A 27,374-nucleotide genomic window follows, 5' to 3' on the forward strand; every position below is an offset into this window, starting at 1 on the left:
CTTAAAAAAAGAAAAATCTAAAACAATCTTCCTGTTTTTTTCAAATTTGCTAAAATTAAAGCTATTTTAAGATATTTTGAATTTTATTAAGAGTTATATAGAAAATTTCATTTTTTTCCCCTATTTCCATTTTTATATATAATATAAATTTTTTCTGTTTGAACACCAAAGTGATAAAAGACTAAAAAAAATTCTATACACATGATATCAAGAGCATCATGCGTTCATAATTAATTTTTAAATTAAAAATTCTCGTATGTTAATTTTCTAATTTAAGGATCGATTTTAATTGTTCCTTGAAATAATAACACGTAAAATTTGCAGAGGAAAAGCGAGAAACTTTTTCTTTTTATAGGAAATAGCGGCAAAAGTTTAGAAAGGGAGTGACAAGAAGGGAATAAAAGTGAAAAATTTAGGGCAAATCCGTAATATCGTAAAAACCCCAATTGAGCAGCGAAGTCATTGAGGGGTAAAAACGTTTTCAAAACCCTCGCTCGCGCAAACCCCCTTCTCCGCCCAAAGCCGTTCTATCTCCCTTCTCTTCTGTTCTTTGTTCTGTTAATGCAAACCCTAACCTTTTTCTTATGCCCTTGTGAGATTATAGGTATATAAGCTCTATATCGTATAATAAAGCTATCTGTTTTAGGTTGCTATTGATATAATTGTTTAATTTTGATTGTGGAGTGTGTTATTGAGCGATGGTCGCCACTGCTAGTACTAATATTGCTGCTACTACTACTGGGACACAATCACAGACGCATACACTCTCAGCGAGAGTGAGGAAAACAATACAATCGATCAAGGAAATTGTCGGCAATTTCTCTGATGCTGATATCTATATGGCCCTTAAAGAGACCAACATGGATCCTAATGAGACTGCTCAGAAGCTGCTTAATCAAGGTGAGTTTCTTGGTGTTTCTTTTTCTTGGTTTATTTGCGTTTTCCTTTTTTTTTTTTCTTTGTTTTTGGCCTGTCCCTGGTCGTTTGAATGATGGGTAATTTGTATTTTCTGCCAATCTTATTGAGTTTTGAAAGAAGGTTACCAATGGGGTGTCCTTTGGGGGGTGTGCTATGGTTGTTATGTTGCCTTTGAATTTTGCTGTTTCTGGGACTTGAGTGATGGACATTTGGTTTCTTGCTGCTAATTGTGAATTAATGGGTTTATCAGGGAGGCACTAAGTTAATGTTTTTAGGGTTAGGTTTTGATTTTGTTTAGTCAATTTGTTTGGATGTGGCTGTTCTTCATTACTTTGCTTCTGGTGTTTGGTGTTATCCGTATTTACTGCTTTAAGCCGAGTTAATATAGCCCTCAACTTGTAAAGACAAGTTTACAGCTTTAAAAAGTAAATAATCGTTGTTTGTAGTTGCTATGCTTCCCATATTTTTATTTTGAGCAATTCGAAGTTATTGATATGCTCCTTTTGAATGTGCATGACTGTGTTTTGTTTAATTTGTCAAATTTGCAGTCTTTTTCTTGTATTTTGGTGAATTGGGTATGTTCTTTTTTGCTACATCTAAATGTGGAATTTAAAGTTAGCAGCGGGAGGTCTAGGGTATGGAGTGCTGGCGTGTCCTGTAAATACTTCTAGATACTTTTGTTTGTAGGACATAGTAATAGTTTTTATGAATTGATATTTCTTATTTTTTTTTTCTCTGATATCAGTTTTTCCCTTCTTGGACTTGTGCTGAGAACATCCCATTTCGGGTCATTTCTCAGATTGTAACTTGTAATCTATTCAAATATAATTCTCATCACCATGTATTTTTATTTACTTTTCATCAGATCCATTCCATGAGGTGAGGAGAAAAAGGGACAAGAAGAAAGAGGTATAATCTTGTAAATATCTGTCTCTCTAGTATTGGCCTCTCCCTGCTCTCTCTGTTCATACCTCTCCTGTTGTTTAGCTATGCAGGCCGTGTAATGTGTGTTTTTGTTGAAGTGGCATGGCATGCTTTGTGCTTAGTATTTGAAGAAAATGTTTGAAATTTGTAATATTGTTGAAAATTGTTTAATTCTATTATGGCATTTTCAGTTTATTTAGAAATGGATATTTTTTGATTTCTTCAAAAGTACACAGAAATGGACTCAACATTTTCACTTGATAAATTGTAAATGTGTCTGAACATCCGTTAATGTAATTTTGTGTATTTCAACTTTTGAAGTTGTTTCTGCATTATCACATTACTGAGGATCTCTAGAACACATAATAAATGCATTTGAATGCTCAACTTCAAAGATAAAACATAATTGTAGGTTGTACGGTATTTTAAGATATCCTATTGTGTTTTGCAGTTTAAGATTCCCAGTCCTATTGAAGTTCAATTCTTCATTTTAAGATTGCTGTGTTAATTTTTTTCCTGGCAAGTACTTGCTCTGGTCTAAGATTTTACTCGTGAACTTATATGCTTATTGCCTCAGAGTATGGGTTACAGAGTTGCTGTGGATTCAAGAAAAAATTCTGAGAATTTGGGTCAAGGGGCAAAAACACGGATTTTTTCTGATCGCAATGCTAGACAAGGAGGCTACATGAGAAATGCTGTACCTGGTAATGCAGGAATGAATAGAGAGTTCCGTGTTGTGAGAGACAACAGAGTTAATCAGAATACAACTAGAGAATCAAAGCCTGTCTCTCGACAAAGTTCAGCATCTAGCAATGAGAAAGTCGTTGCAATTGTTACTGAAAAAGGGTATGGTTATTTGGAATCTCTTTTTCTGCTTTTCCTCTCTTCATAATTGTTTTTATTCTATTTTAGTGGTTGACTTTGTAACTTTTATTAATGCTTGACATAGTAGTATCTAGTTTTCTTGACTCGAAGTAGAGTTACAGTGAGGAGATATTAGTTGGTAAACCGCGAGGCCTTTGAGGGCTTGCATGCAGTTGTAAGAAAAATCAGGTGAACTAATCACATGACTCCAGTCCTAAGTATATAAGTTTGCTTTATTTAATGTGATTTTGTAATCGGTTGCAATCTACTTGTACCAAGTATGTTGCAATTTGATTGCCTTTTCTTTAATAGAAAAGGTAAGAAAACCTTGCTGTTATTGGTGTTCGGTGGGTATTAGTTTGGCCTTCATGTTATGCATGTTTTTACTAACCTGAAACCTTGAACCAGTTTGGTAAAGGCGCTCGGGCTGTGCCTCCTGCCTCAGCAAGGAAAGTGCAATGTTGCTTTTAGGACTATCAGGCAGGGAGCATTTAGCCAGACACTTGTTATTGCGTGAATGGGTGCCTCACACGTGGTGAAAGGCATTTCAAGTCTGCAATCACTAGAATTTATTAAAGCTATTTATACTTAGTGATCTTTTCTAAATAGGAGACTTTTCAACATGAATAATTGCATCACAGTTTGCTAATGCGAGCAATTTCTGTGTGCCTTGAGCCTTTGGTAATAAAAGAATGTTCTCAAACAAGGTCGAGCTTGCTTTGCATTACAAAATATTTTTATTATGTGTTGTGTCTAAGATTCTCCTTCTCTTCACCCTTTTGGCTAATGAAACTAACCTTAGTTATATCATCAAAATTTGCTGGGTGCTCTCATTTTGAATATGAAGCTATAGAGAATAAAGAAACAGTGGAAAGAAGAGAACTGTGGTTGGGTTTTTAATTCTCAGTATATAAGCAATTGATCCATTTGCTCTTTGCTTTTTAGTTGTTTTCCTTGTTTGCAATATCATTACTGTTTTATTAGTTCATCTAATATGATCCTTTTTTATTTTCAGCAGCTCATCAGGAACTTCAGGCAACATAAAGCCCTCTGGTCCAAGGAGTTCATTTCAAGCTTCTAATGGACCTAGTGATTTGCAAGCTAGGCACGCCAGAGATGCTAACTCAAATGTCACAGACAGGAAAGTAGTATTTGAGGAAAAGCGGACTGTGGTTCCAGGTGCAACTTCACGGGTACAAGTAATGAAACCAAATTCACAACAACAATCTGCAACACTGGCATCAAGCAATTCTGTTGTTGGGGTGTATTCTTCTTCAACAGATCCTGTTCACGTGCCATCTCCTGAATCCAGACCATCTGCTGCTGTTGGAGCTATTAAGCGTGAGGTTGGGGTGGTGGGTGGTCGCAGGCAATCTTCTGAAAATGTAGTAAAATATTCATCTGCATCTAGCGGTTTCTCAAATTCTGTTTTAGGAAGGGACGATTCATTGTCGGAATCATTTAGACCTTTCCCTACAATTTCCAAGACTGATCCGGTTACTCAAAGTGTCACAAATGAGTCTATTATTCCCAGTATTTCTGTTAGCAGATCATTTTTAAGTAATCAGTATAGCAGGCCACATCAAGCACCCGTGGTCCATCAGAAAGGTAGCCTTCTGTTTTAGATATCTCTGTTATTACATGTACCTTGATGATCATTGCTCTTGGTATTCTTTTTTAACGACTATAGGTTGCGATGGGATTATGGTAGTACTGTTTCTTCTTCAACTTAAAGCGTTAGGTGTTAAATTGTCTGTTTTATTATTTCAACTTTCTAAGATGCTGACTGCTTTTCTTTTTGATAAGCTCTATTGTGTTTCATGTGAAAGAGGATATTGTTTCTGAAAGAACATTTCGTCTATTGGTAATTTATTGTTTGTTTCAGCATTTTGTGTCTAGAGATATTCTTCTTATGTCATTGCATCGTCACTTATTGTTTTTGTATCTTGTTCTTCTGCTTGGAAATATCTTCGCGTCTTCTTAGTTTTGTGGCAGCTTTCTTTTTAAGTTTATGTGTCTATAGATCTTATATGTTTTTGAATGAAAAAAGCATCCATTTCAACTGGTAATTGTTGGGTAACTAGTTAATCTATTGCAATAATTGCTCTATCTTTCATGGGATAAAAAAGCTCTGCGAAATTAATTCATATTTGCTTTTTCAAACTCTGAGGATATTGTTAACCTTAACTGAGGGAGGGATGGAGAAAGAATGGGAGGGGTGAAGAGGAAGATGGATAGAATGTTAGTGAGTGTGGGGCATAACTGATCAAGTGATCCCTTATTTTCCATGCAGCTGCTCAGCATAATAAGGAGTGGAAACCAAAATCAAGCCAAAAATCGCGTGTTGGTAGTCCTGGGGTTATTGGAACACCTACAAAATCTGGTTCTCCTCCTGTTGATAATTCTAAGAACTTGGAATCAGATGCAGCTGATTTGCAGGATAAGCTTTTGCAAGTGAACATCTATGAAAATCAGAATGTGATCATAGCACAACACATTCGAGTCCCTGAAACTGACAGGTGCAGGCTGACCTTTGGCAGTTTTGGGACTGAGTTTGATTCTTCCAAAAGTATTAGCCCTGGATTTCAAGCAGCAGTTACTGAAGAATCAAATGCAGAATCTGCTGCAAGGTTTGTGTTTATTCAATGTAAACGTTCACTTTCGATTGTAGTACAGATTTGGAACATTCAATCTGAGGCTAACCTAGAATTCTGGATTATAATTATTTGCAACAACTCTGATATAAACTTGGAGAAGGACTAGAAATACTTGAGTCAAGTTATCTGAAAGACAAAAATAGGAGTGATTCGACAAAAAGGTAGTAACACAAGAAAGAGACTATTAGCAAAATAAAAATAATAAGTATAAAAAAATTATTCAAACACCAATTAGTGAGTGTCCTGTTTATTATGCATCTGAAAATGTCCATGGTTACAAATATAAGCTTGATTGAACATCACCATTAGGTGATGAGAATATCAGGTCGTTTTTTATTTGGGCTAAATATGGAATGATGATGGTACTGTGGCAGTTTGTCAGTATCTGCTCCGGAGTCTTCCAGCGATGAAGCTTCTGGCAGCAAGCAGGTAGAGTTGCTAGATGAACAAGTTAGAAATTCCGGATCTGATTCTCCAACATCAGGAGCAATGTCCGAGCTTCAATTACCTGACAAGTCTTCAAGTCCCCCGAATTTGGACAATTATGCTGATATTGGTTTAGTTCAAGGCAATAGTCCATCATATGTCCCTTCAGACTCCCAACAGCAGCAAGATCCTCCTGAATTACCAAGCTTTTCAGTGAGTTTATTCCTCTGATTACACTTGGCTAGTTGGAAGGCTTCTTATAGTTAGTGGAATAAAGCTTTGATTTGAGATAATATATTATGGTAGTGTTCTTGTTCTTACATCTGTGTGATCATTTTGATATCTGTTTGTGTGCAACCAGGCCTATGATCCCCAAACTGGTTATGATATGTCATATTTCAGACCGCCAATTGATGAAACTGTACGTGGACAGGGTCTACCATCTCCACAAGAGGTAAATTTTCATGCTTTAATATCTTGGTGTATGCATAATGTAGTGATTGTCGCTCTCCCATCTGCTTCCCTGTTGCATATGGGTGCAAAAATCATGCGTGGCCTCTTGTAATATCTAATGCTGTGAATGCGTAAGAAAAGTTTAATTGATGTTCATTGGACTTTCATATCTACAGGCCTTAGCATCGCATACAGCCAACGGCATGTCAACTTCAACAATAGCCATGGTGCAACAGCAGCAGCAGCCGCCAATTGCTCAGATGTACCCACAAGTTCATCTTTCACATTTTGCCAATCTTATGCCATATCGTCAGTTTCTTTCCCCAGTTTATGTTCCACAAATGGCCATGCCTGGCTATTCAAGCAACCCTGCATACCCACATCCATCAAATGGCAGCAGTTACTTGCTGATGCCTGGAGGTAGCTCCCATCTCAATGCAAATGGCCTCAAGTATGGAATTCAGCAGTTTAAGCCAGTTCCTGGCAGTAGTCCCACTGGATTTGGAAATTTCACCAGTCCAACTGGGTATGCCATCAATGCTCCAGGTGTTGTTGGAAATGCAACTGGCCTGGAAGATTCATCTCGGATCAAGTACAAAGATGGGAATCTCTACGTTCCTAATCCGCAGGTTCATTTCCTATAGTATTGAAAAATTGTTGGTTAAATCTTTTTTCTTGGCCTTATGGTTATATTATTGAGCATTTTGTTTGCTAAGTAACTATATTGTAAAGGGCATACACTTCCTCAGTTGGTATGTTTGACATGGTTTCTTACCTTCTACCTCCTAATCATTGTAATATGTCACATTGTGTTGCATATCTGCACATTTTTATGATTTTATGGTTATTTTTTTGCTTTTATGGCCTTTCAGATCTGAGATATTAATAGGTCTAAGATTCTTTGTTTGTTGTGCTTAAAACATGAAAAGAATTAATTTGTTGCATTTGCTTTGCAGGCTGAGACATCTGAAATTTGGGTTCAGAATCCGAGGGAGCTTCCAGGCTTGCAATCTGCTCCATATTACAACATGCCTGGGCAAACCCCTCATGCTGCATACTTGCCATCCCATACTGGTCATGCTTCCTTTAATGCGGCTGCAGCACAATCTTCTCATATGCAATTCCCGGGCTTATACCCTCCCCCTCCACCAACACCTGCTGCAATGGCAAATCCACATCATATGGGTCCAGTTATGGGAGGTAATGTTGGAGTTGGGGTTGCTGCAGCTGCACCTGGGGCACAAGTTGGTGCTTATCAGCAGCCTCAATTGGGTCATCTCAACTGGACAACAAACTTCTGAAAAGTAAATGTCAATCTAACCTCTTGCTTGGAAGGGATTGAAGTAGTTATAGAAAATTTTAATTTTCTTTATGAAATGAGTAACCCACATAATCATTTTCTATTCAATGCATATTGTCCCATTTTCAATATTCTCATTTGCCTTTAGATGCACCGGCTAATTTTCTTACCACCCTGGGAGATTTCCCAGGTGCAAATCTGGCAATCGGCTACCAGGCTTATTAGAATTTCTGGTTAGCGTTGCTTGGATATGCAAAAGCAATATTCACGGTTTTGTATTTGATTTCATATAACATGCTTTTAAACAATATCACTGTGTTGTGATCAACCTCTGGGTCGTCTCCAATTTTAGTCACTTGTTCATCTTTACTTTTATTCTTCTCTTTATGTGGTATACAAGAGACAAAGGGGGAGTCTTTTGGTTGTTAGTGTCTCCTTTATAAGAGTATAGAAAGGGAAAGGAGAGTCATCGTGTTGTGTCTCTGTTCTCTTCAGAGATCTATTTGCTTTGTTTCTCGGGATCGCCAATTCATTCACTTTTCATGTTTCATGCTCCCCACCTGCACAACTCACCAGGCTCATCCCCACCCCCTACTTTGCCTAAAGCACACAACGTACATTCCTTTATTATGTGCTAGGAAAAGCTTCTCTCTCTTTTCTTTTTCCTGTGGTTATATTTGTGTTTTATGATTATCTCAACGTGAATGCAACTTCCACCTCATAGTTAAGCTTTACAAGTCATTTTAGATATCTTGAGCGTTTTTATACAGATGTGCATTCGATATTTCGCTAACTGTACCAGTAATGAAATGACTAACCTACAATTAAACTTTTCTCGTTCATGATTTAGCGAGCTAATATTTTGAATTATATGTCAGCCAGTTTCACTGTTTTGAGCATTTGAAATTAATGAATAATGATAATGCTTTCTGGGGCATTGTGAAATGCTCACTGAACTGAAACGTTATGAGAATTTGCATGCTTCACTTGGACCTCTATATTTTCCCTACTCGAACTGAAGATTATCTCACCCTTGAATTGATATGTCCAGGCAAACGTGTAACTGATATCCGACTATAAATTACTCCATATATAAATGTATATATATATATATATATATATATATATATATATATATATATATATATATATATATATATATATATATATATATAGTTTGAAATGAGAAATGAAAACTTAAACAAATATAGTGTGCAAACGGAAGTATGGAGTCCATGCAGATGCTATGGCCTTTCGACATTTTGGGGGTAGGGGTAGGGGTAGGGGTGGGAGAGAGTATTTTTGACTCGTAATTTTTCATGAAAAATTCTGGCATCCTTGAATTGTTCTTACCTATTACCTTGTAAAATTATATTATTAAATGCTTATTCAACAGTTGAAAAATATAAAAATTATTTTTCAAAAAACTATATTAATTATAAATAAAATCAATATTTTATATATAAAAATGAAAGACCTTAATAATTGTTATTAGTGTTGCCCGTCTATTAAGGTGGTGGTGGCTGTGGTTCTGTTAGTGTTGCTATGGATTGGTTTGTTTGATTTAACAGCAACGGCATGCTTTTTTTCTTTTTTTCTTTTTTTTTCTTAAATGGAAATCTAAGAAGATGATATTATTATGTTCAAAAAAAAAAAAAAAAAAAAGAAGATGATATTATTGATAGACTCGTGGGAAGATTTCAATTGTGGGCGGTGATTGTGCCATTTTTTCCATCATTTCTTTGCCTAAAATTCAGTAACTTTGATGTGCAAAGCCAACGCTTCGATGGAATTGAAAACAACGACTTATGATCTCCAACTTGGTTCTTCAAGTCAATCCATTATTAGTACCAGTAAGAAAGATACATAAAAAGGTGCATTGTGCATGGATGGAAATTAAAACACATGGATGGAAGGGAAAGAAAGAGAATTAGCAAATTGTTCTGAGTTGTCTAGCATGAGATTACCTCTCTTTGGCAATATGATAAGTGCATTAAGGTAATATGGCCGAAAGCAAATTAGGGTGTTGATTGGGTGACCCACTGTTGCGATAGAGATGCAGAAAAATGATGGAAGCCAAGCATGCTCCTTTCTAACTATTATTTCTAAGCAAGCCAAGGAGGATGGAGCTGCCTGTGCCCATGGAGTGTAGGCTAGGCATCAACTTCTTTTTGGCATAGAATTGATGACACGTTTACATTCACATCTCAATTGTGGAATCCACCAAACAATCATTTCCAATAAGACTGGTTTTTGTACGCCGACTGAGGAGCGGTATTTAGATAAAGTTCTTTCAATAATGACTGATTTAAAAATTTTAAATCTCTAATATTATAAGTAAGGTTTTTGTACACCGACTGAGGAACGCTATTCAGATAAAATACTTTCAATAATGACTGATTTAAAAATTTTAAATCTCTAATATTATAAGTAAAGTTTGTCTGAAGATGCGATTCATTATCACCCGTTAATGTTGATTGGAATCATAGAGTTCAATAATGTGGATTTGCTTAATTCTACTAAAAGGTAGGAAACAAAGTTTTGTGATATGTCAAATCTAATTGTTGTGTGGGATATGGTGGAAGGTGTAGTCTACATGCACCAAAGGGTAATCTTTTGATTCCGTCTTGTAGTGGGGGAAATGGGTATGGAACTTTTAGTATTGGTTAGGGCTTGTCAACTATTAATTGTACATTTTGGTGGATTTTGGGTCCCTAAATTTGTCATTCCATGATCTGAATGGAATCTCCTCGCTCTTCCATATGATCTATCTATAAGGAATCTCTCAATAACTCAACAACCTTAATATTATCAATTTTTGATGTTGTCTTTCTCATAAATAACTGTTTAGAAACTGTTTCAGTTATGATATGGTGATTTTGTTGATGAAGAATAAATTTTCGTGTGCTTGAAGGAAGATATAAAGAGAAGAAGAAGAAGAAGAGATCAAGATTGGCTTGCGCACGCATGTTACTTTTTATGAAGCTTTTACTTAAATAAATCTCACTTTTCTTCTTTATAGCACACAAATTCCACTGTCCTAATCCTTTCTTATACTATAAATAATCAGATCACATCAGTTTAATCTCTTCACCTTTTTTCTTTCACATAAAAACACTCTATTGTCCTAATTAATAATTTTAATTAATTAATTAATTAATTAAATCAAATCTCTTGATCTCTTCCTCCTCTCCAAAAAGTTTACAAGGCCACGAGTGCAATGATTGTTCAAATAAGCACCTCCCACTAACAACATGAAATAATTTCAATTTATGAATTAATTCTAAATTACTCTCCTAAGCTCATTTATTTTTATTTTTTTTTATACTCGGCAGTAAGACAGTATTCTGGTAAAATCTTTATAAATATATGATTTTTAAGGTAAAATTACCTCTTATTTTTGCTAATTGAACCGCTTCCTGATAATTTAATTTCATAAATTTAACTTAATTATATTCTAATAAATTATTAAAAGACTAAAAGACAGAAGAATTAGTAAAAAAAAAAAATCATAAGATTACTTTATCTGCCTGCAACTTAAGCAGGGTTAGAAACTATCTAAATAAAAAGACTTGAATTGGCACCACTACAAAAGGTTAAACGACAAGAATCATTACACAAGAGAAGGTGAATTTGTTTATTTTAATTAATAATAATAATAAAATCATCTTTATAATATTATTTATGGAAAGAAATTGAATTTTTAATTAATTATATTTACTGCATAATCATGTTTCTTATTTGGTATTGAAATTGCTAATCCACATAATCATAAACACTCAATCATAATCTTGGTAAATTACATATCTACAAATACTACTATATAATAAAAAAAAATATAATTATATATGTTCATTCCCTGTTCACCATATCAACTGCATAATTATATTCTTTGATTTGCCATCCAAATGGGCAACAAAGCTAAGTTATTTTATATATAAAAGAATAAATCTACTTATTAATTTGTAAATTTATATATTATTATCATCAAATTAAAATTGTTTTTTCCCTTCAATCTTGATTTTAAATTTCTCTCTCATTGCCTAAAACATAAAAATATAATAATTATATTAATATTATTATCCTAACCACCACCCATTTAGTCAACCCATATCAACAAACTTTTTGTTTTGTTTCCAAAATATATATATATATAATTTAACCGAATTTAAAGACATACAACATTTGATCCCATGAACAATATGATGGCCTTGATTGCTTGATGGTATTACAAAGTCAAAGCATCTAAGGAGCCGCATTAGTTGACTGCCAAATAAGGGAAATTTATAGCTTAGGTAATAATACTGTTTCACAAAATGGTTATGTAATTGACACCAAATCCAAGTGGTCCTCTAATTAATCTTAATAATTTCTACGTCCACTTCTTCTATTTTAACGTTCGAAATTCCTTTCAATAAAATTAAAGTTAGAATTTCTATCAACTACCAGTGAATTTAAACTCCAGATGGGAGAATTCAAATTCGGATTTATTGACTACCTGGCGGATGGTTTCATGGAAAAAATGTTATAAAGATGAACTTGATGTTACCTTCATTAGAAATCTTTTTTCTTTTTGCAAACTACATATATAATGCAAGGATTTTGTGTCAGTTCATGTGAGGAGGAGGCAAAGTGAAGACACAGTAAAGCACTTTAATAACATATACAGTGATAAATAAATAAATTCATTAAAAATTGATATTGCCATTTCAGCATTGCCAACCTGGCAGCCTACTAGCACGTACGAGTGAATGCGTGTACAAAGGCCTGCCCTTATAAGAGCCTGCGAATGAAACAAGCACAAAAAGACTCTCTCTTCTCTCCTTCTTCATAGGCGTGGCTTTTGGCTTTCATTACCTTCTCTCTCTCTGTCTCTCTATCAGAACCCATCAAATGGACATGTCTGATTTCTTTACTTCTTTTTTATATACAGACAGTAATAGCATGCAAAAAAGAGCAGAGTTCCAGTCTGTTTTGTCTAATTAGTTTCTCTTCCACATAATTATATTTGCTTTCCATTAATATTTCGCTCTTCTACATAAACCAGCTTTTTAAGTACATACACTACTTGCAGCAGACATCAAATCATTTGAAACTTACTGTTTGATATTCTTCTTGTCCACAATTTCAAGAAATTAAATTCTCTCTTTATAAAGAATTATGGATCACAGTTACAGATGGCACCAAAGAGAGAACAGCCCATCTTTCTCTTCTACTCTTCTTGATGCAATGTACCGTTCGATAGACGAATCAAACGGTAAAGGAGAGGAAGAGCTTATTTTTTACAGGGAGAGTACTAGGAGTATAAGAAAGAAGCATCACACTAGTACTAGTAATGGCGAAGCTAAAGAAGAAAGAATTGGAAGCTTGAAAAAAGCTTGCATGATTGAGAAATGGATGCAAGAGAAAGTAATTAGCTATGAAAAAGTTGGTGTTGGTCAAAAATCCATGGCGGAGTTGAAGCCTCGTATTAACACTATGTTGCTTAACTCTAGCTCTAGCTCTTCAGAATCTAGTTGTGGTGGTGGGTTTTCTTCTTCAGAATCAGAACCTATTTATGTCATGCAAAGGCCTAAGCCTATTCGAACAAGCGTTTCTGCTCGGCCTATAGATCATCTTCAAGAAATAAAACTTGCATCATCAGCAACAGCAACACAGAAGCCGAAACATGATCAAGGCAGTTTTTTCAAAACCAAATCCAAGGCCTTAAAAATCTATGGTGATCTAAAAAAGGTGAAGCAGCCTATTTCGCCTGGCGGAAGGCTTGCAAGCTTTCTTAACTCTCTTTTCACTGCTGGAAATGCAAAGAAGGCAAAGATCTCTTCGTCGAAATCTGAGCAAACATCTACTTGTTCTTCAGCTTCTTCATTTTCAAGGTCTTGCTTAAGTAAGACTCCTTCCACTAGGGGGAATGGAACAAAAAGGTCAGTTAGGTTTTATCCAGTTAGTGTAATTGTGGATGAGGATTCTAGGCCTTGTGGACATAAAAGTCTGTATGCAAATAATCAAGAAGAGAGTGGTACTCTAATGGCTGCAGAGCTTAAGTTTCATGTAATGAATGAAAGTCGGCGAGTTGAGCAAGTTAAAAGAGATCTTTTAAAGAATTATCAAAAGAAGAAGCAACAAGAGTTTAGTGTAAAAGATCTTTGTAATGAAAATGGAGAGTCTAGTGATGAGGAAGATCAAGAACTTGACGATGAAGACGACGATGTGGCTAGTTATGCAAGTTCTGATTTGTTCGAATTGGATAATCTTTCTGCTATTGGAATTGAAAGATATCGCCAAGAATTGCCTGTGTACGAAACAACCCATCTTGATACTAATCGAGCCATTGCTAATGGCTTAATCTTGTAAAATTCCAAGAAAAATTCTAAACAAGAAAATCTTAATTACTTAGCTTTAATATTAATGAATTGTGTGGGGGTTTACATATCAAAGAGAATAAGATTTCTCATCTTTCTTTCTTTCTTTCTTTATTCTTTACCTTCTTTTAATTCTTTAACTTTCTGTTTTGTTTATAGTTTTTCTATTAAAGAATTAATGATAATATATAATAAAAACTTATGCAGACAGATCTTCAAAGAGAAGAAGAGGGAAATCTTGAACAAATATGCATGAGAAACTGTGACCATTATATGTATATATAAAGAATGAAAACGGAGAAATAAAGAAGTAGTCTGCAACAGCGTTCACACGCGAAATGAGAAAAAGGAAAGGGTAAAGATGGTGAAGAAGATGAGGTTAAAGCAAAGGCAGATTTTCTACCATGCCATGAAATGAAATTGTTCATTGCAAGAGAAAGAATAAATTAAAGAGCTTTTTTCCTTTCTGTGTGGGGTCTCTAATTTGCTTCCAAATAACACTACCTCACAATAGATAAAATGGATTATTAGTCAAAAAATTTACACTTTTTTTTTTTTTTTTTATTTTTTGGAAAAGAAGGATACAGCTATGACACTAGCAAATACACAATAAAAATTTTTCATTTTTTTTAAAATTTTATTTTAATCAAAGTTGCATATATATGTTAGTGTTTTGATGGTGGTTAAACAAGTTAATTAAGTAATTAAAAGAGGGTGAATTGATGATGTTAGTGGAAAAAAAAGAAGGAGATATATAGATAGAGATAGATATATATATGTTCCCTAAAGAAGTAGACAAAAGGATCTACACTTTGATCCTCTAAGCCTTGATGTCAAATTTGGTTGGCTTCTTAGGTATAAGCATGAGATTTAAAGTTTTTGATATGTCTTCTCCAGTTTGCAAAAAGGCTGATGTATGTCCACTAATCTCATTTTTCAAACCAAAAATTACAAAACTAGGTTATATTTTCTTTCGTATCTTCTCATTTTCTGTCATCTTCATATCAAATAACGAAGGATCTAACAATTGGTGGATTAGTTTTTGCGATAAAGCTGTAATATGTAGATATATTAATTCTCGCTTCCGCTTCGTCCACTCTGACTCGCTCGAGTGGTGATCCAATAGTCAAATAGAGTTATACTCGCGATCCAATAGTCAAATAGAGTCATCAATTACTTAAAATTCGCAGTCTTTAATGCATAACAATATTCATTTTTAACTTCAAGGTTATACTAATACATATATCTCAAGTAATTACTTTTGTTTTTTACCCTTTTCTTTATAGCTTCATGTTGTGGTCTCAACTCTTTAGGTATATAAGATCCCTCTTCACCAAAACCCTTTGGAAGTGTGGTCTTCAGAAGACTAAAGTTTAAGATAACTAGTGCATTGGATCTATAAAATGCAAAATGTCCCAAAAAAAAAAAAAAAAAAGCATGACTTTAAGAATTGTGGTTCCAAAGTTGTTATACATAGGTTCAAAAGATCTTTAAGGTTCAAAATGAGCTCAATCCCATTTGAAAAGGGATGTGGGGAAAATTTTTTGCCACTCAAAGGAGGAGAGGGAAACAATAACTTTTGTGTATATATTTTCATTATTTGGTGGTTGTGTGAATAGGTTGGTGCAGACCAATTCTTGCCAGAAAAGGATTCAAAGGTTTTAAATCTTGAACAATGGAAAAGCAATATACAAGATTTATGAATTTTATTTCTAAAGAAGCAATTATTAATTATTGAAAAAAAAAATCTCATATTAGATTCTAATCTTAATTATTTAGTAGGTCCTCTAAATTAATTATAATCTCACTGAAACAATTCTTAGCACATGTGCATTCTTATCAAAAACAGTTAGTGGGTGCTAATATAATTCTCTCCTTTCTCTCAAAATAATAATATTTTTATGAATTAGGATTGACGTTAAGAAAGACTTAATAGGACCACTAAATCATAACAGTGTGATATGCTAATTAAGTTATCATTTTAAATATTCTTAACTAGCAATTTTTTAACCCTAAATTTTAATTAATTGGAGTCTTGGAATATAGGAAAAGAAAAGGCTATAATCCTCTACAGTCAAAAGTTTTGTAGGTTCAAATTAATGACTATAGGTTTAAAAAATAATGTATGGAGGAGGACCAATAATATATTGTCTTAATCCAAAAAAAATAAAATAAAATCATCAAATGATATTGTCAAAGTAATTAACTTGGCTTGGGAATTTTTAATTACTTATAATTTAATTAATTAGGATCTACTTGAGATTTGAGAACCACAAATGAAATCATATTTATTTTATGTGTATGTGATTATAATGTAATTAAATTAAATATTTTCCTATATGGTTGGTGAAACCAATGATGAGAACAGGTGTGATATACAATTTACACTTGGGCGTTGACAAGTTTTTTCTTTGACAATAGCCCTATAAGATCATCACCACAGTCATCATCTTACACATTTTTTTACCTTCTTCCTTTTTTGGGTTTCGCCGTCGCTATAGTAATTAAAAGCTATTACACATTTTTTTACCTTCTTCCTTTTTTGGTTTTCGCCGTCGCTATAGTAATTAAAAGCTGTGTTGGGCAATAATATTTTAGTTCTGTTCGACAAGAATGTTTGAAGTACTATTTAGTATTTTGATTGGATTAAAATACTATTTTAATTAATTATTGTGCTCAGTAAGATCACATTTAGTCTACAATTTAAAGTTTGATGCAATGTTTCACGAAACGCTATCCTCCTTATTAATATTTAGCGGTTTATAATATTTTTTATGATGCTATATCTATCACTTGTCTTTACTTTGTTTTCTATGACCTTACCATTTTTTTATCTTTTTATATTAAACAGCTAATCAAACACTTATTTTTACTGAACACTTTTATTTTAAACCGCTATATAAACAAATAATGCTAACAACTAATATCTAACTATTAACAGTTGACAGCTACAACAACAACTAACATCTATTAAAACCGCTAAAATTGCTGAATAGGCCTTATAAGTAGGTGGTCAAAATATTAAACGCTACTTTTTAGAGTGTTCGATAACATAACATTTGAATTAGCTTTTAAAGGTTGAATGTGGTGTTTTCTGAAAAGTTAACTCATACAATGTTTAGCTTTTAGCATTTCATAAAAAACTACTCAAACAGCTAACAGCTAAACACTATTAAAACAATTAACAGCTGTTAAAACAACTAAATTTACTTAACAGACCCAAAATCTTCTTAAATACATAGAAATTTTATGATAGCAAGTGCAAAACCTTCTCCATCAGAATTACATTACAGTTACGTACCGTTCATTGTTAGAAGTTAAAAGCATTTTTCAAATATTTATAGCTAGAAATATTGTCGAATTAACTAATTGCTATATAGATAAAAACAACAACAATTAAATCTTAGTTTGGTTTACTATATCAATCTTTTATTTCCATTCTAATTTATTTATAACTACATCTGCATTAATATCAAGAACTAGTAAATCTTTTAGGTCTAGGTCTTCTTCTTTTGACATCTTTTGACATATTTTATAGATAAGGGTACAGAAAATCTACATAGGACGTAATTAAATAATCTCAAACGTTTTTTTTTTTTTTTATTTTACCTCCCAACTTTCGTCAAGCAAGAAGTGTTCCAGTGCAGGAAACTTTCGAATCATAAAGTTTTATGACAGTAATTTCTTTGTTGTTTTCAGAAATTACTTGTATTTGCGAGGCAATATTCTCTGCAATAAGAACAAAATGTATCTCTCATGTATAATACATATGCACAGGCCATGGAGGATCATGGACTGTCACTTACCAACCATACATACACAACTAGTTCATATAGGTATTAGCAGGCATATGCATCCAAAGCTTAATAAGCAATTTGGTTTCATTTTACACCACAATTTGATTTATGATTGGTTGAAACCACTTTATGACTGCCCACATAGAAGGACACATAATGGGTCATGTGAAGGCAAATAATTCATTTTTTAACAATTTTTGTCTATTGGGGTTTGATATATGTTGCTGTTAGTGTTTGCTAACCTTGTTCTTATTGGCTTTCTTGTTCAATTATTTTGTGACTGGTGGAAAGAAATTAAGTAATAATGGCAGACAAAATGACATCATGTAATATAATCTGTCATTAGGGTTTTCTAAATCAATGCTATACATTGAGAAATTCTAAGCTTATCTCTCTTTAATTTGTCCAATTCAATCGTAATTATATGTGATGTCAATTCTGATCAAAATTTAATTTTAGATCATATTTCTATCAATCATATTATAACTAATATGATGCACGAAAACTTCTTAGCCATGCGTGTTTTCGCGTTTAAAAAATGTTTCCATTTTTCATATAAAATATCATTTTTCCATGTAAATTTCAATTTAAATATTATTTTTCCATACCATTTTCGTTTTTCCACATTTTTCAGTGCAACATAACGTAACTGTGTTAGGCATGTTGGTATTTTTTAAATATTTTTTTATTGCTTGTAGTTATTATTTCTTGAATATGTATATGAAATAAATAAATAAAGTAAAAATTTCCATTTACCAAAAGTAAAAAAAGTGAATGAAAATCCAAAAGGAAAAAGGCGTAATGGTGTTATTGGTCCACATTAGCATGCCACAATAAGTGGATACTAATGCAGAATTACACAGTGAACTTTTAAGCGCACGTGATAGAGTGGCCAACCATAACTCTCCTTCCTGTCTCGCATGCACACGTGTGCTCCTCCGCGTATCCTTATTCATTATTTCTCATCATCCATTAATATATCAGATTATTAAATTACAATTATTCTTAAATTAAAATTATATTGGAATAAATCAGTTTAGTGTTCTAGAATTTTTAATTTTTGATTTTTTATATAATAAAAATTGAATTTAAAATTTTAAAAATTAAATCAAATTCAAAACTTCATGTCTTTGCATTGCAATTGCATATAACATTTTTATTAAAGAAAAGGAAATAAAATAATGGAAAATATCACAATTGGGACCTCTTGGATAATTAAGCTTGCCTCCTTATTGCCTAGCAAAAGAAAGACCACCATCCATCACATGACACTTGTACTTGCCTTCACGTGTGGCCACGTTTTATTGGTTTGATCAAATGACCGAAACGCCCATGTTAGTTAAATTTGAATTTTCTTTTGAAATGGGTATTTACAGAGAAAGAGGAAAATGGAGAGGCATGCAAGGCAGCTTTAGTAAAAGAAAAGAAAGGGATTTAAGGACGTGTGGGGAGTTAAAAACAGAAAGCGAAATAAGAGAATTTTTGGTGATCCCAAGAAGATTATTTTGTGGGGATCAAACTCTTTAACAGTTTGCAGCTTTTTCTTTTTCTCTTTTGGAAAGAGACATTCGGAGATACAAAGAGAGCTAGAGATGATCATGTACATTTGAACTTCACGACCCACTAATTCCTTTCTTAAATCCTTGGTTGATTACTTTACTTTTCCATTCGAACTTGTATATATAATTGCACTGGTTTGATCCGATTTGATTGGCGTTGTCGCTTTCTATAAAATATGAAAAATTAAATATTTCAAGTTTAAATCTTTTTACTATAAGAGTTTTCAACGATTCAATGAGTCTAACATAGAGATAGTGCATAATTTCGATGAATGAAAAGGATTTTAATATAGTTATTAGAATAAAAAAATCCTGTGACACCACCTTGAAGGATTAGATGATAAATGTTACATTTTGTGTCCAGAGCCGAACTCTTGCTTCACAATGAGATATTTAAGTTTTATCATACTTTAGATTTGTAAGAGGTATTTTGAAGGTAATTAATTATCGTTTACAAACAAAATCATGCGGATCCTGCTCAAATTCCGGACGTAGATTAATGTAATTGAATTCAAATGAGATGAGGTATGAGTTTAAATGTCAGATTTTACTTTTTCTTGAATCCATGCATGGATTTAGGAAAAAGAAAACAAATTCTCGAAATTCCGTTTCCAAGAAAACAAGCCAATTACGTCCATCCTTTCTTTTTGTGTATTCTTTATTTCATGTGTGATGTAACCAGGCAAGGCAACTGTAGGTTCAGCTATGAGTTGGCTCTGCTTCAAATTTTTGGCAAGGTGTGCATGAAAAGTAGCACTCGAAGAATCCTGCACATATAGCAGAAGGCTTTGTCTTCTTTTTATTAGATATAGATATATAGAAACAAAGACAGCTCTGCATTTTCAGGCAAGAAACTTGGTTGCTGCTTTGTTCTTGATGTGATCGATGCAAATTATTACAAAATAGAAAAGTACTTGCAAACAAAATTCTAGAGCTTGCAATAATATAACAAACCAATCTTAACCTTTTGACACTTGAAAGAAAGAAAAGAAAAGAAAGAATTATTGGGTTGCAAATTTCAAAAATTTTTATTTGCATTAATTATAAGGTAAATAGTTAATTAATTAAATAAATACTTATTATGAATATGATAAAGCTGTTGATTAACATGACAGTAGCTTTATATCGATTTCTTACGAGAGGAATTAAGAATAGGAATAATCTTTTGCTTTTGCTTTTATTGCTTCCAAACACTTTTTAGAATCACGTTTCTCATGAATATAATTGAGGCATGTCTAACCATCAAATGATAATGATTGCAAAGATTAATTAATATAATTAAACATTATCAAAAAGCCTTTCCATTAGGGAGGTTGCTGTTAGTCCATTACAAACTCATTTGAGATATATTATGTATAAATTATATGCTTAATCTGTATTAGTTTCTACAAATATAACTATATATATTCACTTTATCTTTTGAATTAAAGAAAAGAAAAGAGCAGAACAGGAAATAATTAAGGAAATAGTTAAGTTACGTAGACCGTTAAACGGACACGGATTTGAACAGCTCGGGATTAAAACAGAAAAAAAAAATAAAAGAAAAGAAAAGAAAAGAAAATAGCAGAAGATTGCTTTAAAGAATGGAAAAGGAAGGACAAAAGTCTTTTTTATAGGTAAAATATAGGTGGGATTTAAAATGGCCGGCTAGAATTAAAGCACTATGCAGAAAAAGATTGTTAGATTAGGGCACCGTAGAGGGAGCTTTCTTGAATATATATGTGTATGTTTCAGATTGTGATATCCCAGTCAAAGAGATAAACAAGATACAGTGTGTGTGACTACTGTTCTTTTCTCAGGTTATTTGTAAAATCTTGACCTATAATAATGCAATAAATATCATATGACACCTCATCATTGGATTTAACAGTTATAAGAGAAAACGATTGCAAATGGCTTTGTCCTTATTTTCCAATGAAGCATGATATAAAGTTTTATCCTAACTTTGTGAGATTTAATAACGACAGTGACTAAAAAGATAAGACGTTAGTTGTGGTAATAATTGAACTTTAAAAATACAAATTTAATCTATTGGGAGAGCAAAAAATATAAAGCCTGAAAGTAATTATACATTCTGATTCTACCAATAATCAAAATGACTAAAAAAATATTAATAGAGTAAAATTTAGATCTAAAAATTCATTAGACAGTGATGTGAAAACCCTAGAAATGTATGACTTCCTTTTGGAAAAAGAAAAAAAAAAAGAAAAGTGGTTCGATCGATATGACTAAAGAAACCAATGACAAATACCCCTACGAATGCTTATTGCAATCTAATCTTATGAAACGTTATTGCATCAATGCATTGTCTTCTTCCATGCTTTCCATTAATGGATGCCATCGCTATCTGTTCACACTTTTTGCTTGAACACTACATTAATTTTATATTATTAGGGTTGTTTCTTTAATGAACTTGCCTTTTTCTTTTTATCGAGTATATTGTAATTAATATATTCTATGTTAAAACCTAAATTAAAATATATTTGTCCATTTGATGAGTTCATGATATAAGGAAGCAAGCAATTTTTTCAAAGTTCTTATAACAATGAATTTCAATATTTTCGATTTGCACGTGATAAACACAAACTATATAAAATTAAGTGCGAATTTTATTTACAAAATTAGGGTTCGAAATCTCCCGATTATAAGAATATGGAGCGATTAGAAAAGTACTAAGACCTAAATTGAGATCTTATCAAAATCAAAAATAAATAATTTGTTTTGAAGAACATATATAGGTTTGATGCTTGTCATTTCACGGCGATTTGATTGAGACTATGAGTCTATGATTAAGCTAGCTCAACATCGAACGCACAACTGGTTCAATTCCTATAACATGTATCTAGTCAGATGCTGACTATGACAATATTAAGAATATGCCAACAGTAAATTGCGGCGATGGAATTAATGTAAGAAAAAAAATTCTGGTGCGAGTCTTTGTCAGATGGTGTTTTGTATGAACAAATTTGAAAGTTTCAGGCTATTTATAGATATATTATATAGTTGGTGATTGACCCCATAATAGTTAATTCGATGCTAACGACTGAACCTTGACTTCCAATAAAAGAAATTAGGCGGTATTTGCTGTTGTGAGTACCTGAAAATGAAGTTCCGCTGTAGCTTTGCCTGCTTTAATTAATATATATACTGATGTCACGACAGTGACAACATTTAAATTACAAAAATACTTGGACCCAAATGTGTAATTTGGACTAACAATGAAGGACAAAACTCAAATTGAATTTTTCATACAACAAATCAATACATAAAGTATTTTTTAAAAAAAAATTTATTATCATAAGTAAATAGTGGAAACAACTCTCACTGCAACCAAAACAATGAAACAAAAAAGTCCAAGTTCTTATTCGGGTTCGGCTAAGAGGCCTAATTGGGCCAATGATATGCCGGTTTGCACTCGGCAAATAATGGAGTTGGGCCAGGTCTGTCTGACTTACCCATAAGTAGTCCTTTACGGTTAAAAAAAAGAAGTTGCTTAACCTACTCCATTAATAGTACATTTCATTAGCTTTATTTATAAAAAAGAAAAAAAAAAAAGGCTGAACCTACTCCATTAACAACGTTAAATTACTAGCAACAAAAGCATATTTTGATGGACCTTGATCAAATCTTGGACAAAGCAAGTGTGGTGGTTGTGATTACATAAACATAGAATTGACCGTGTTTAATAATTGAAAAAAATTAGTATTCTTGCTAAAAAATATGATGCACACTATGAAATTTTTTTCCTATACATCAAAAATAGGAAAAAGGAAAATAGGAATATTTTGAAATTTAAATCATATTATAAAGCAATACTCATATAGCAACAATACATTCTAGTACTATACATTAAAAATCATGGCTTTAATCCATATTAAATTTCAGATTCAAAATTTAATTTTTTTCAATTACATGAGAAATAAAAATTTTAAAATTTACTCGTCATTTTACCTCCTTTATTACAAATTTGAACTAAAAAAATATTAATGAATAAGAAGCTAAGCACCATCCATGATGGCCCTCTACGTTTTTGACTTGGATTAATGGGCTGGGCTTACAAAATTATTGACAGCCCATTTTACTTTCCTTCCTAACTACCGTATCTGCGTTGCAACGTAAAAGCACAACAGAACAAACACAAAGCATTTTCCTAAGCAATCTTCCATTGAAGAAGGCGAGAAACGGAGAAAGATTTCACAAAGCAAACATGAGTTTTCTATTTGGAAAGAAGAAAACACCTGCAGGTACTTCATTGGTTTCTTCCGTTTTCTAAGTTGAGTACTGTATTCATCTTTTTATTGTAATTCTAATTCATGTATTAGTTTGTATAGGCGTTTGAACTGAATTCGATAGTGTAAGATATTATTATTTGATCTGTGTTTAGGGTTTTGAGTAAGGAGTTTATTCTTGGTTTTTGTTTTGGGTGCAGAGCTTCTGAGAGAAAATAAGAGGATGATAGACAAGTCAATTAGAGAAATAGAAAGGGAAAGACAAGGTCTTCAAGCTCAAGAAAAGAAGCTGATCGTCGAAATTAAGAAGAATGCTAAACAAGGGCAGATGGTAAAATTTGTCTTTATATTGAATTGCATGATTGCATCACGTATGGGTACTTTTGTGCTTTCTGTGTTTAATCACTTTGCAATGAAGCTTATCACTTTGACGGTGAGTAGCTGTTATTAATTTATGAGAAGTAATAATATTAAGGCCTGATACCTTGGTATTATCAGAGCTAGGGGCATTCCTCTGATGGCTGTGTTTTTGTATTTCTTATCATTGGGTAGTTGCTTACTCTGAATGGTTTGTAAAAGCATATAGAGAACTGTTTCCAAAATATGAGAACTAAATTTTGTTTAAACGGCATAAGAGATGCCTAGGCAAGGCGTTTGGCTAGATGGTTGGGCCACTTGTTGTTAGGAGTATGACACTATTGAGCAAATAGTTCTCTAGAGAGAGAGAGAGAGAGAGAGAGAGAGAGAGAGGGTGTGTGGAGGACCAAGTGGATAGGCAAGTGGTTGAAGAAAACCCAGAGGTTGTGTCATTGAAAATGCTCACAATGAGGTTCTATGATTTCGGAGGTGGATCTCATGGGGATTCTGAAGTTCTGGCATGGAAGGGTCCCATGATTAATATTAGGGGAACTTTGCTTTTTTAGGAATTATTGGAGATTTTTTTTTTTTTTTTTTTTAATTTTTTTGTGGGGGGCTGTTGACAGTTCTTGAGATTATGCTATTTTGAAGGTTCTGAGTTCTAAATTGATTAGATGTGGGGGATATGAGAAGTTTGCTGGATCTTGTTAGTTCACTGGATAGTGAAGTACGACAACTTTGATGTGGTGAATTTTGTACACTGGAGTGGTACTGAGATGCTACTTGATCATGAAACATAATCTGCTTGTCGATTACTGTACCAATTTAAGCTTCTACTATGGTTCTTAAGTGGTTGTACGAGTCTTTTCAAGGCTGAATAAACTCAGCATTCTTAACGCCTAAGCTCATATTATGGTTACTTTGTCTATACTGAAGCCTGTTTGCATTCCATGTTCGATCACTTTTTCATCTTTGCCATTTATTGACGGGGAGGGTACATAACTCAAATATCAAAATTTTCTGGCTGCCAGAAAGCTTTATCTATGAGACTGATTATTTGGGCTGTTTCAGGGAGCTGTGAAGGTAATGGCGAAAGACCTTATACGAACAAGACATCAAATTGAAAAGTTTTATAAACTTAAATCACAACTGCAGGGTGTGGCCTTAAGAATCCAGGTGTGTTTTTGCAATGGTGCTTTCCATTATTTGTGTACATTGTGCTTCTTGTTGATATTTGAACCTGTGACCAGGATAAATTTGCTACATGATTTCAGTTACAAACTTATGCACATGCACGCATGCTTTTGCTAATAAATATGGTTTTTCAGTTATTTGATTTGAGCAAAAATTAATTTGTTTTTCAGACATTGAAATCAACTCAAGCAATGGGGGAGGCCATGAAAGGTGTCACACAGGCAATGGGCCGGATGAATAGGCAGATGAACTTGCCATCATTGCAGAAGATAATGCAAGAGTTTGAGAGGCAGAATGAAAAGATGGAAATGGTTACTGAGGTGATGGGGGATGCTATTGATGATGCTTTGGAAGGAGATGCAGAAGAAGAAGAAACAGAAGAGCTTGTAAATCAAGTGCTCGATGAGATTGGAATTGATATCAACAATGAGGTATATCCATTTCCATTCATCTTTTTCTTTCTGCTCATTGTGAACTGAATTTAACTATTAAAGCAAGAAAGCATCAGCCTATGTGCTATAATATCTTCCCACTCAGAGAGTAAAATTCGAAGTATGATGCAATAGTATGATGGTTTCTTAAATATGCAGCTTGTCAATGCACCCTCAGCTGCTGTCTCTGCACCAGCTGCAAAAAACAAGGTCGCCCAGGCTGAAGCAACTGGGACTCATGAAGAAAGTGGGATAGATGACGATTTACAAGCAAGATTAGATAATTTGAGAAAGATGTAATTTTGGAGATGATGGTAAAAGATAGCTTTTCTTTGGCTATATATCCAACATTGGTTATGTAACACTTGTGTTTGAATTGCATAGTTGGTATATTATTAGCAAAAGAATTAGATTTCTTTTTGTAGATAGTACGTTTTAAGCTTCTGGTATATTTTACATTTGCAAGGTTTGATACTAATGTAAAGACTTTCGTGTATCCCAATAAACATGGAGTGATGACAGCATTTTAATGGAAATTCTCTCCAAGAAAATGTGTGAAGAGCTCATAATCGCGTAGCAACACACAAAAATTGTACCTTTGAGTAATAACAATGAATTGTTTTTCATGATTTATTGTTCGGATAATAAATTAGGTGGAGGTGAAAGCTCAGAACTAGAATCTAATACCAGACCTTCTATGGAGTTCTCTGTCGTCAGTCCACCATCATCAGAATCCAGTCGGTGAATTGGTGTACGGCAAAGTGGACAATCAGAATGAGAGTAAAGCCACATGTCTATACAAGGAGCATGAAACGAGTGCCTGCAATCCGAAAGCCGTCGAACGTATTCCTCGTCCTCAAAAGTTGACAGGCAGACTACACATTCAGTTTCAGGTGGTGCCTCTGGATTTTCACTCTCTTTTTTATATTTGAATGTTGAAGCTGAATATGAACTTAGGTTAAGTGAAACACTGTCCTTTGGCTCTGCAGGGCTTGTTAACCCCGGTTGAGATAACAGATGACGAGATGTCTGGAATCTTAGCATGACTAAAGCATAGACTGCAAATGCAATGGCGATAGTTCCTAACAGCACAAGGCCATACAATAGAATAGACATGGCTGCTTCTTAGCTATTTTATTGATAAAAAGGTGTTAAAAGGGCTTACAATATGGTGGAGGAAATGTTTCACCATTACAGGTTTTGCTGCTCTGGTCCTTGACCTTGTAGCCGAAAAGCTTCCTGTGAAATTTCCAAAGAGCATAGCAACAAGACAGTTTCTTGACACGAGAAGTCTCTTTGCTCAAGGCTGTAGCCGAAGGAAGCATTTTTCCAAGAAATCAATATATTCTAGGAGAATGAAGAAGATACCATTTATTTGTGGAGTTTGCCTTTGCCGGCTCAGATTCTTGAATCCATTTTAACCTATAAATGGTAACGCATATCCACACATCAACCAATTGGACAAATTTCTTGTTTCTCATATGCTTTTATTTGGACATTCATAGACTATGGAGAAAAAATAAAATGAAAAAGAATAATACATTCTGTTAATCTTCATATTTTTTTTTTTGACTTTTCCGAAAATTAAAGAAAAATTAAATCACCTCAATTCTAATAAAAATAAGGATAATCGATTAAATTATTCTTTAAATAATTCTTTGTAATTAAAATAGGAAGTTTGGTAGAACAAAACGTTGGTTAGCTAAAACGTTTGGTAGAAAAATTATTCTTGTAATCCAAGATTTTGCCAATATAAATTCATGATTATTGTTAATCTTGTTTAAAATATTAATCTACCTTGTGTTTTGGACAGTTCAAAATTGCTTTATTTCAATTATCAGTTACTTCAGACAAGAATCAAAATATAATTGATGCCCGTTACTCCATTAAATTTTCTGCTGAG

At 33.4% G+C, this 27,374-nt stretch overlaps 4 protein-coding genes across 6 annotated transcripts; 3 read left to right on the forward strand and 1 right to left on the reverse strand.

Annotated features, from left to right (window-relative positions):
- Window positions 1-425: 425 nt before the first annotated feature.
- Window positions 426-7,673, forward strand: LOC105631409 (dentin sialophosphoprotein, putative (DUF1296)). 2 transcript variants are annotated; one of them, XM_012213512.4, is made up of 9 exons: window positions 426-900; window positions 1,784-1,827; window positions 2,420-2,688; window positions 3,725-4,314; window positions 5,000-5,336; window positions 5,738-6,002; window positions 6,151-6,243; window positions 6,419-6,871; window positions 7,199-7,673. In XM_012213512.4, exons 1-9 carry the CDS (start codon window positions 699-701, stop codon window positions 7,541-7,543), a joined length of 2,598 nt encoding a protein of 865 aa, XP_012068902.1. In that variant the 5' UTR covers window positions 426-698; the 3' UTR covers window positions 7,544-7,673. The 2 variants fall into 2 exon arrangements, with proteins under 2 accessions (XP_012068902.1, XP_012068901.1); XM_012213511.4 differs by having other exon boundaries at window positions 427-900; window positions 3,722-4,314.
- Window positions 7,674-12,338: 4,665 nt separating this feature from the next.
- On the forward strand, window positions 12,339-14,006 carry LOC105631408 (protein BIG GRAIN 1-like B). Its single transcript, XM_012213509.4, has one exon. The coding sequence runs from the start codon at window positions 12,703-12,705 to the stop codon at window positions 13,894-13,896; it is 1,194 nt and encodes a 397-aa protein (XP_012068899.1). The 5' UTR covers window positions 12,339-12,702; the 3' UTR covers window positions 13,897-14,006.
- Window positions 14,007-23,369: 9,363 nt separating this feature from the next.
- LOC105631407 (vacuolar protein sorting-associated protein 2 homolog 1) lies at window positions 23,370-26,007 on the forward strand. 2 transcript variants are annotated; one of them, XM_012213507.4, is made up of 5 exons: window positions 23,370-23,504; window positions 23,690-23,820; window positions 24,918-25,022; window positions 25,211-25,471; window positions 25,631-26,007. In XM_012213507.4, the coding sequence occupies exons 1-5, from the start codon at window positions 23,468-23,470 to the stop codon at window positions 25,769-25,771; spliced, it is 675 nt and encodes a 224-aa protein (XP_012068897.1). In that variant the 5' UTR covers window positions 23,370-23,467; the 3' UTR covers window positions 25,772-26,007. The 2 variants fall into 2 exon arrangements, with proteins under 2 accessions (XP_012068897.1, XP_012068898.1); XM_012213508.4 differs by having other exon boundaries at window positions 23,392-23,533.
- A 94-nt stretch (window positions 26,008-26,101) lies between these two features.
- Window positions 26,102-26,670, reverse strand: LOC149499423 (RING-H2 finger protein ATL65-like). The gene has a single exon (XM_089722747.1). It carries the CDS (start codon window positions 26,585-26,587, stop codon window positions 26,102-26,104), a length of 486 nt encoding a protein of 161 aa, XP_089578873.1. The 5' UTR covers window positions 26,588-26,670.
- Window positions 26,671-27,374: the final 704 nt, after the last annotated feature.

The sequence above is a fragment of the Jatropha curcas genome, chromosome 1, assembly GCF_041381405.1.
Source record: "Jatropha curcas cultivar XTBG-Jc1 chromosome 1, XTBG_Jcur_1.0, whole genome shotgun sequence".
NCBI lineage: Eukaryota > Viridiplantae > Streptophyta > Magnoliopsida > Malpighiales > Euphorbiaceae > Jatropha > Jatropha curcas.

Coding starts and splice junctions, on each gene's coding strand:
- LOC105631409 (XM_012213511.4), top strand. CDS start 699: ATGGTCGCCACTGCTAGTACTAATATTGCTGCTACTACTACTGGGACA. Junction 5,337..5,737: donor AATGCAGAATCTGCTGCAAG/GTTTGTGTTTAT, acceptor GTACTGTGGCAG/TTTGTCAGTATCTGCTCCGG. Junction 6,872..7,198: donor TCTACGTTCCTAATCCGCAG/GTTCATTTCCTA, acceptor TTTGCTTTGCAG/GCTGAGACATCTGAAATTTG.
- LOC105631408 (XM_012213509.4), top strand. CDS start 12,703: ATGGATCACAGTTACAGATGGCACCAAAGAGAGAACAGCCCATCTTTC.
- LOC105631407 (XM_012213507.4), top strand. CDS start 23,468: ATGAGTTTTCTATTTGGAAAGAAGAAAACACCTGCAG. Junction 23,821..24,917: donor ATGCTAAACAAGGGCAGATG/GTAAAATTTGTC, acceptor GGGCTGTTTCAG/GGAGCTGTGAAGGTAATGGC. Junction 25,472..25,630: donor GAATTGATATCAACAATGAG/GTATATCCATTT, acceptor TTAAATATGCAG/CTTGTCAATGCACCCTCAGC.
- LOC149499423 (XM_089722747.1), bottom strand. CDS start 26,587: ATGTCTATTCTATTGTATGGCCTTGTGCTGTTAGGAACTATCGCCATT.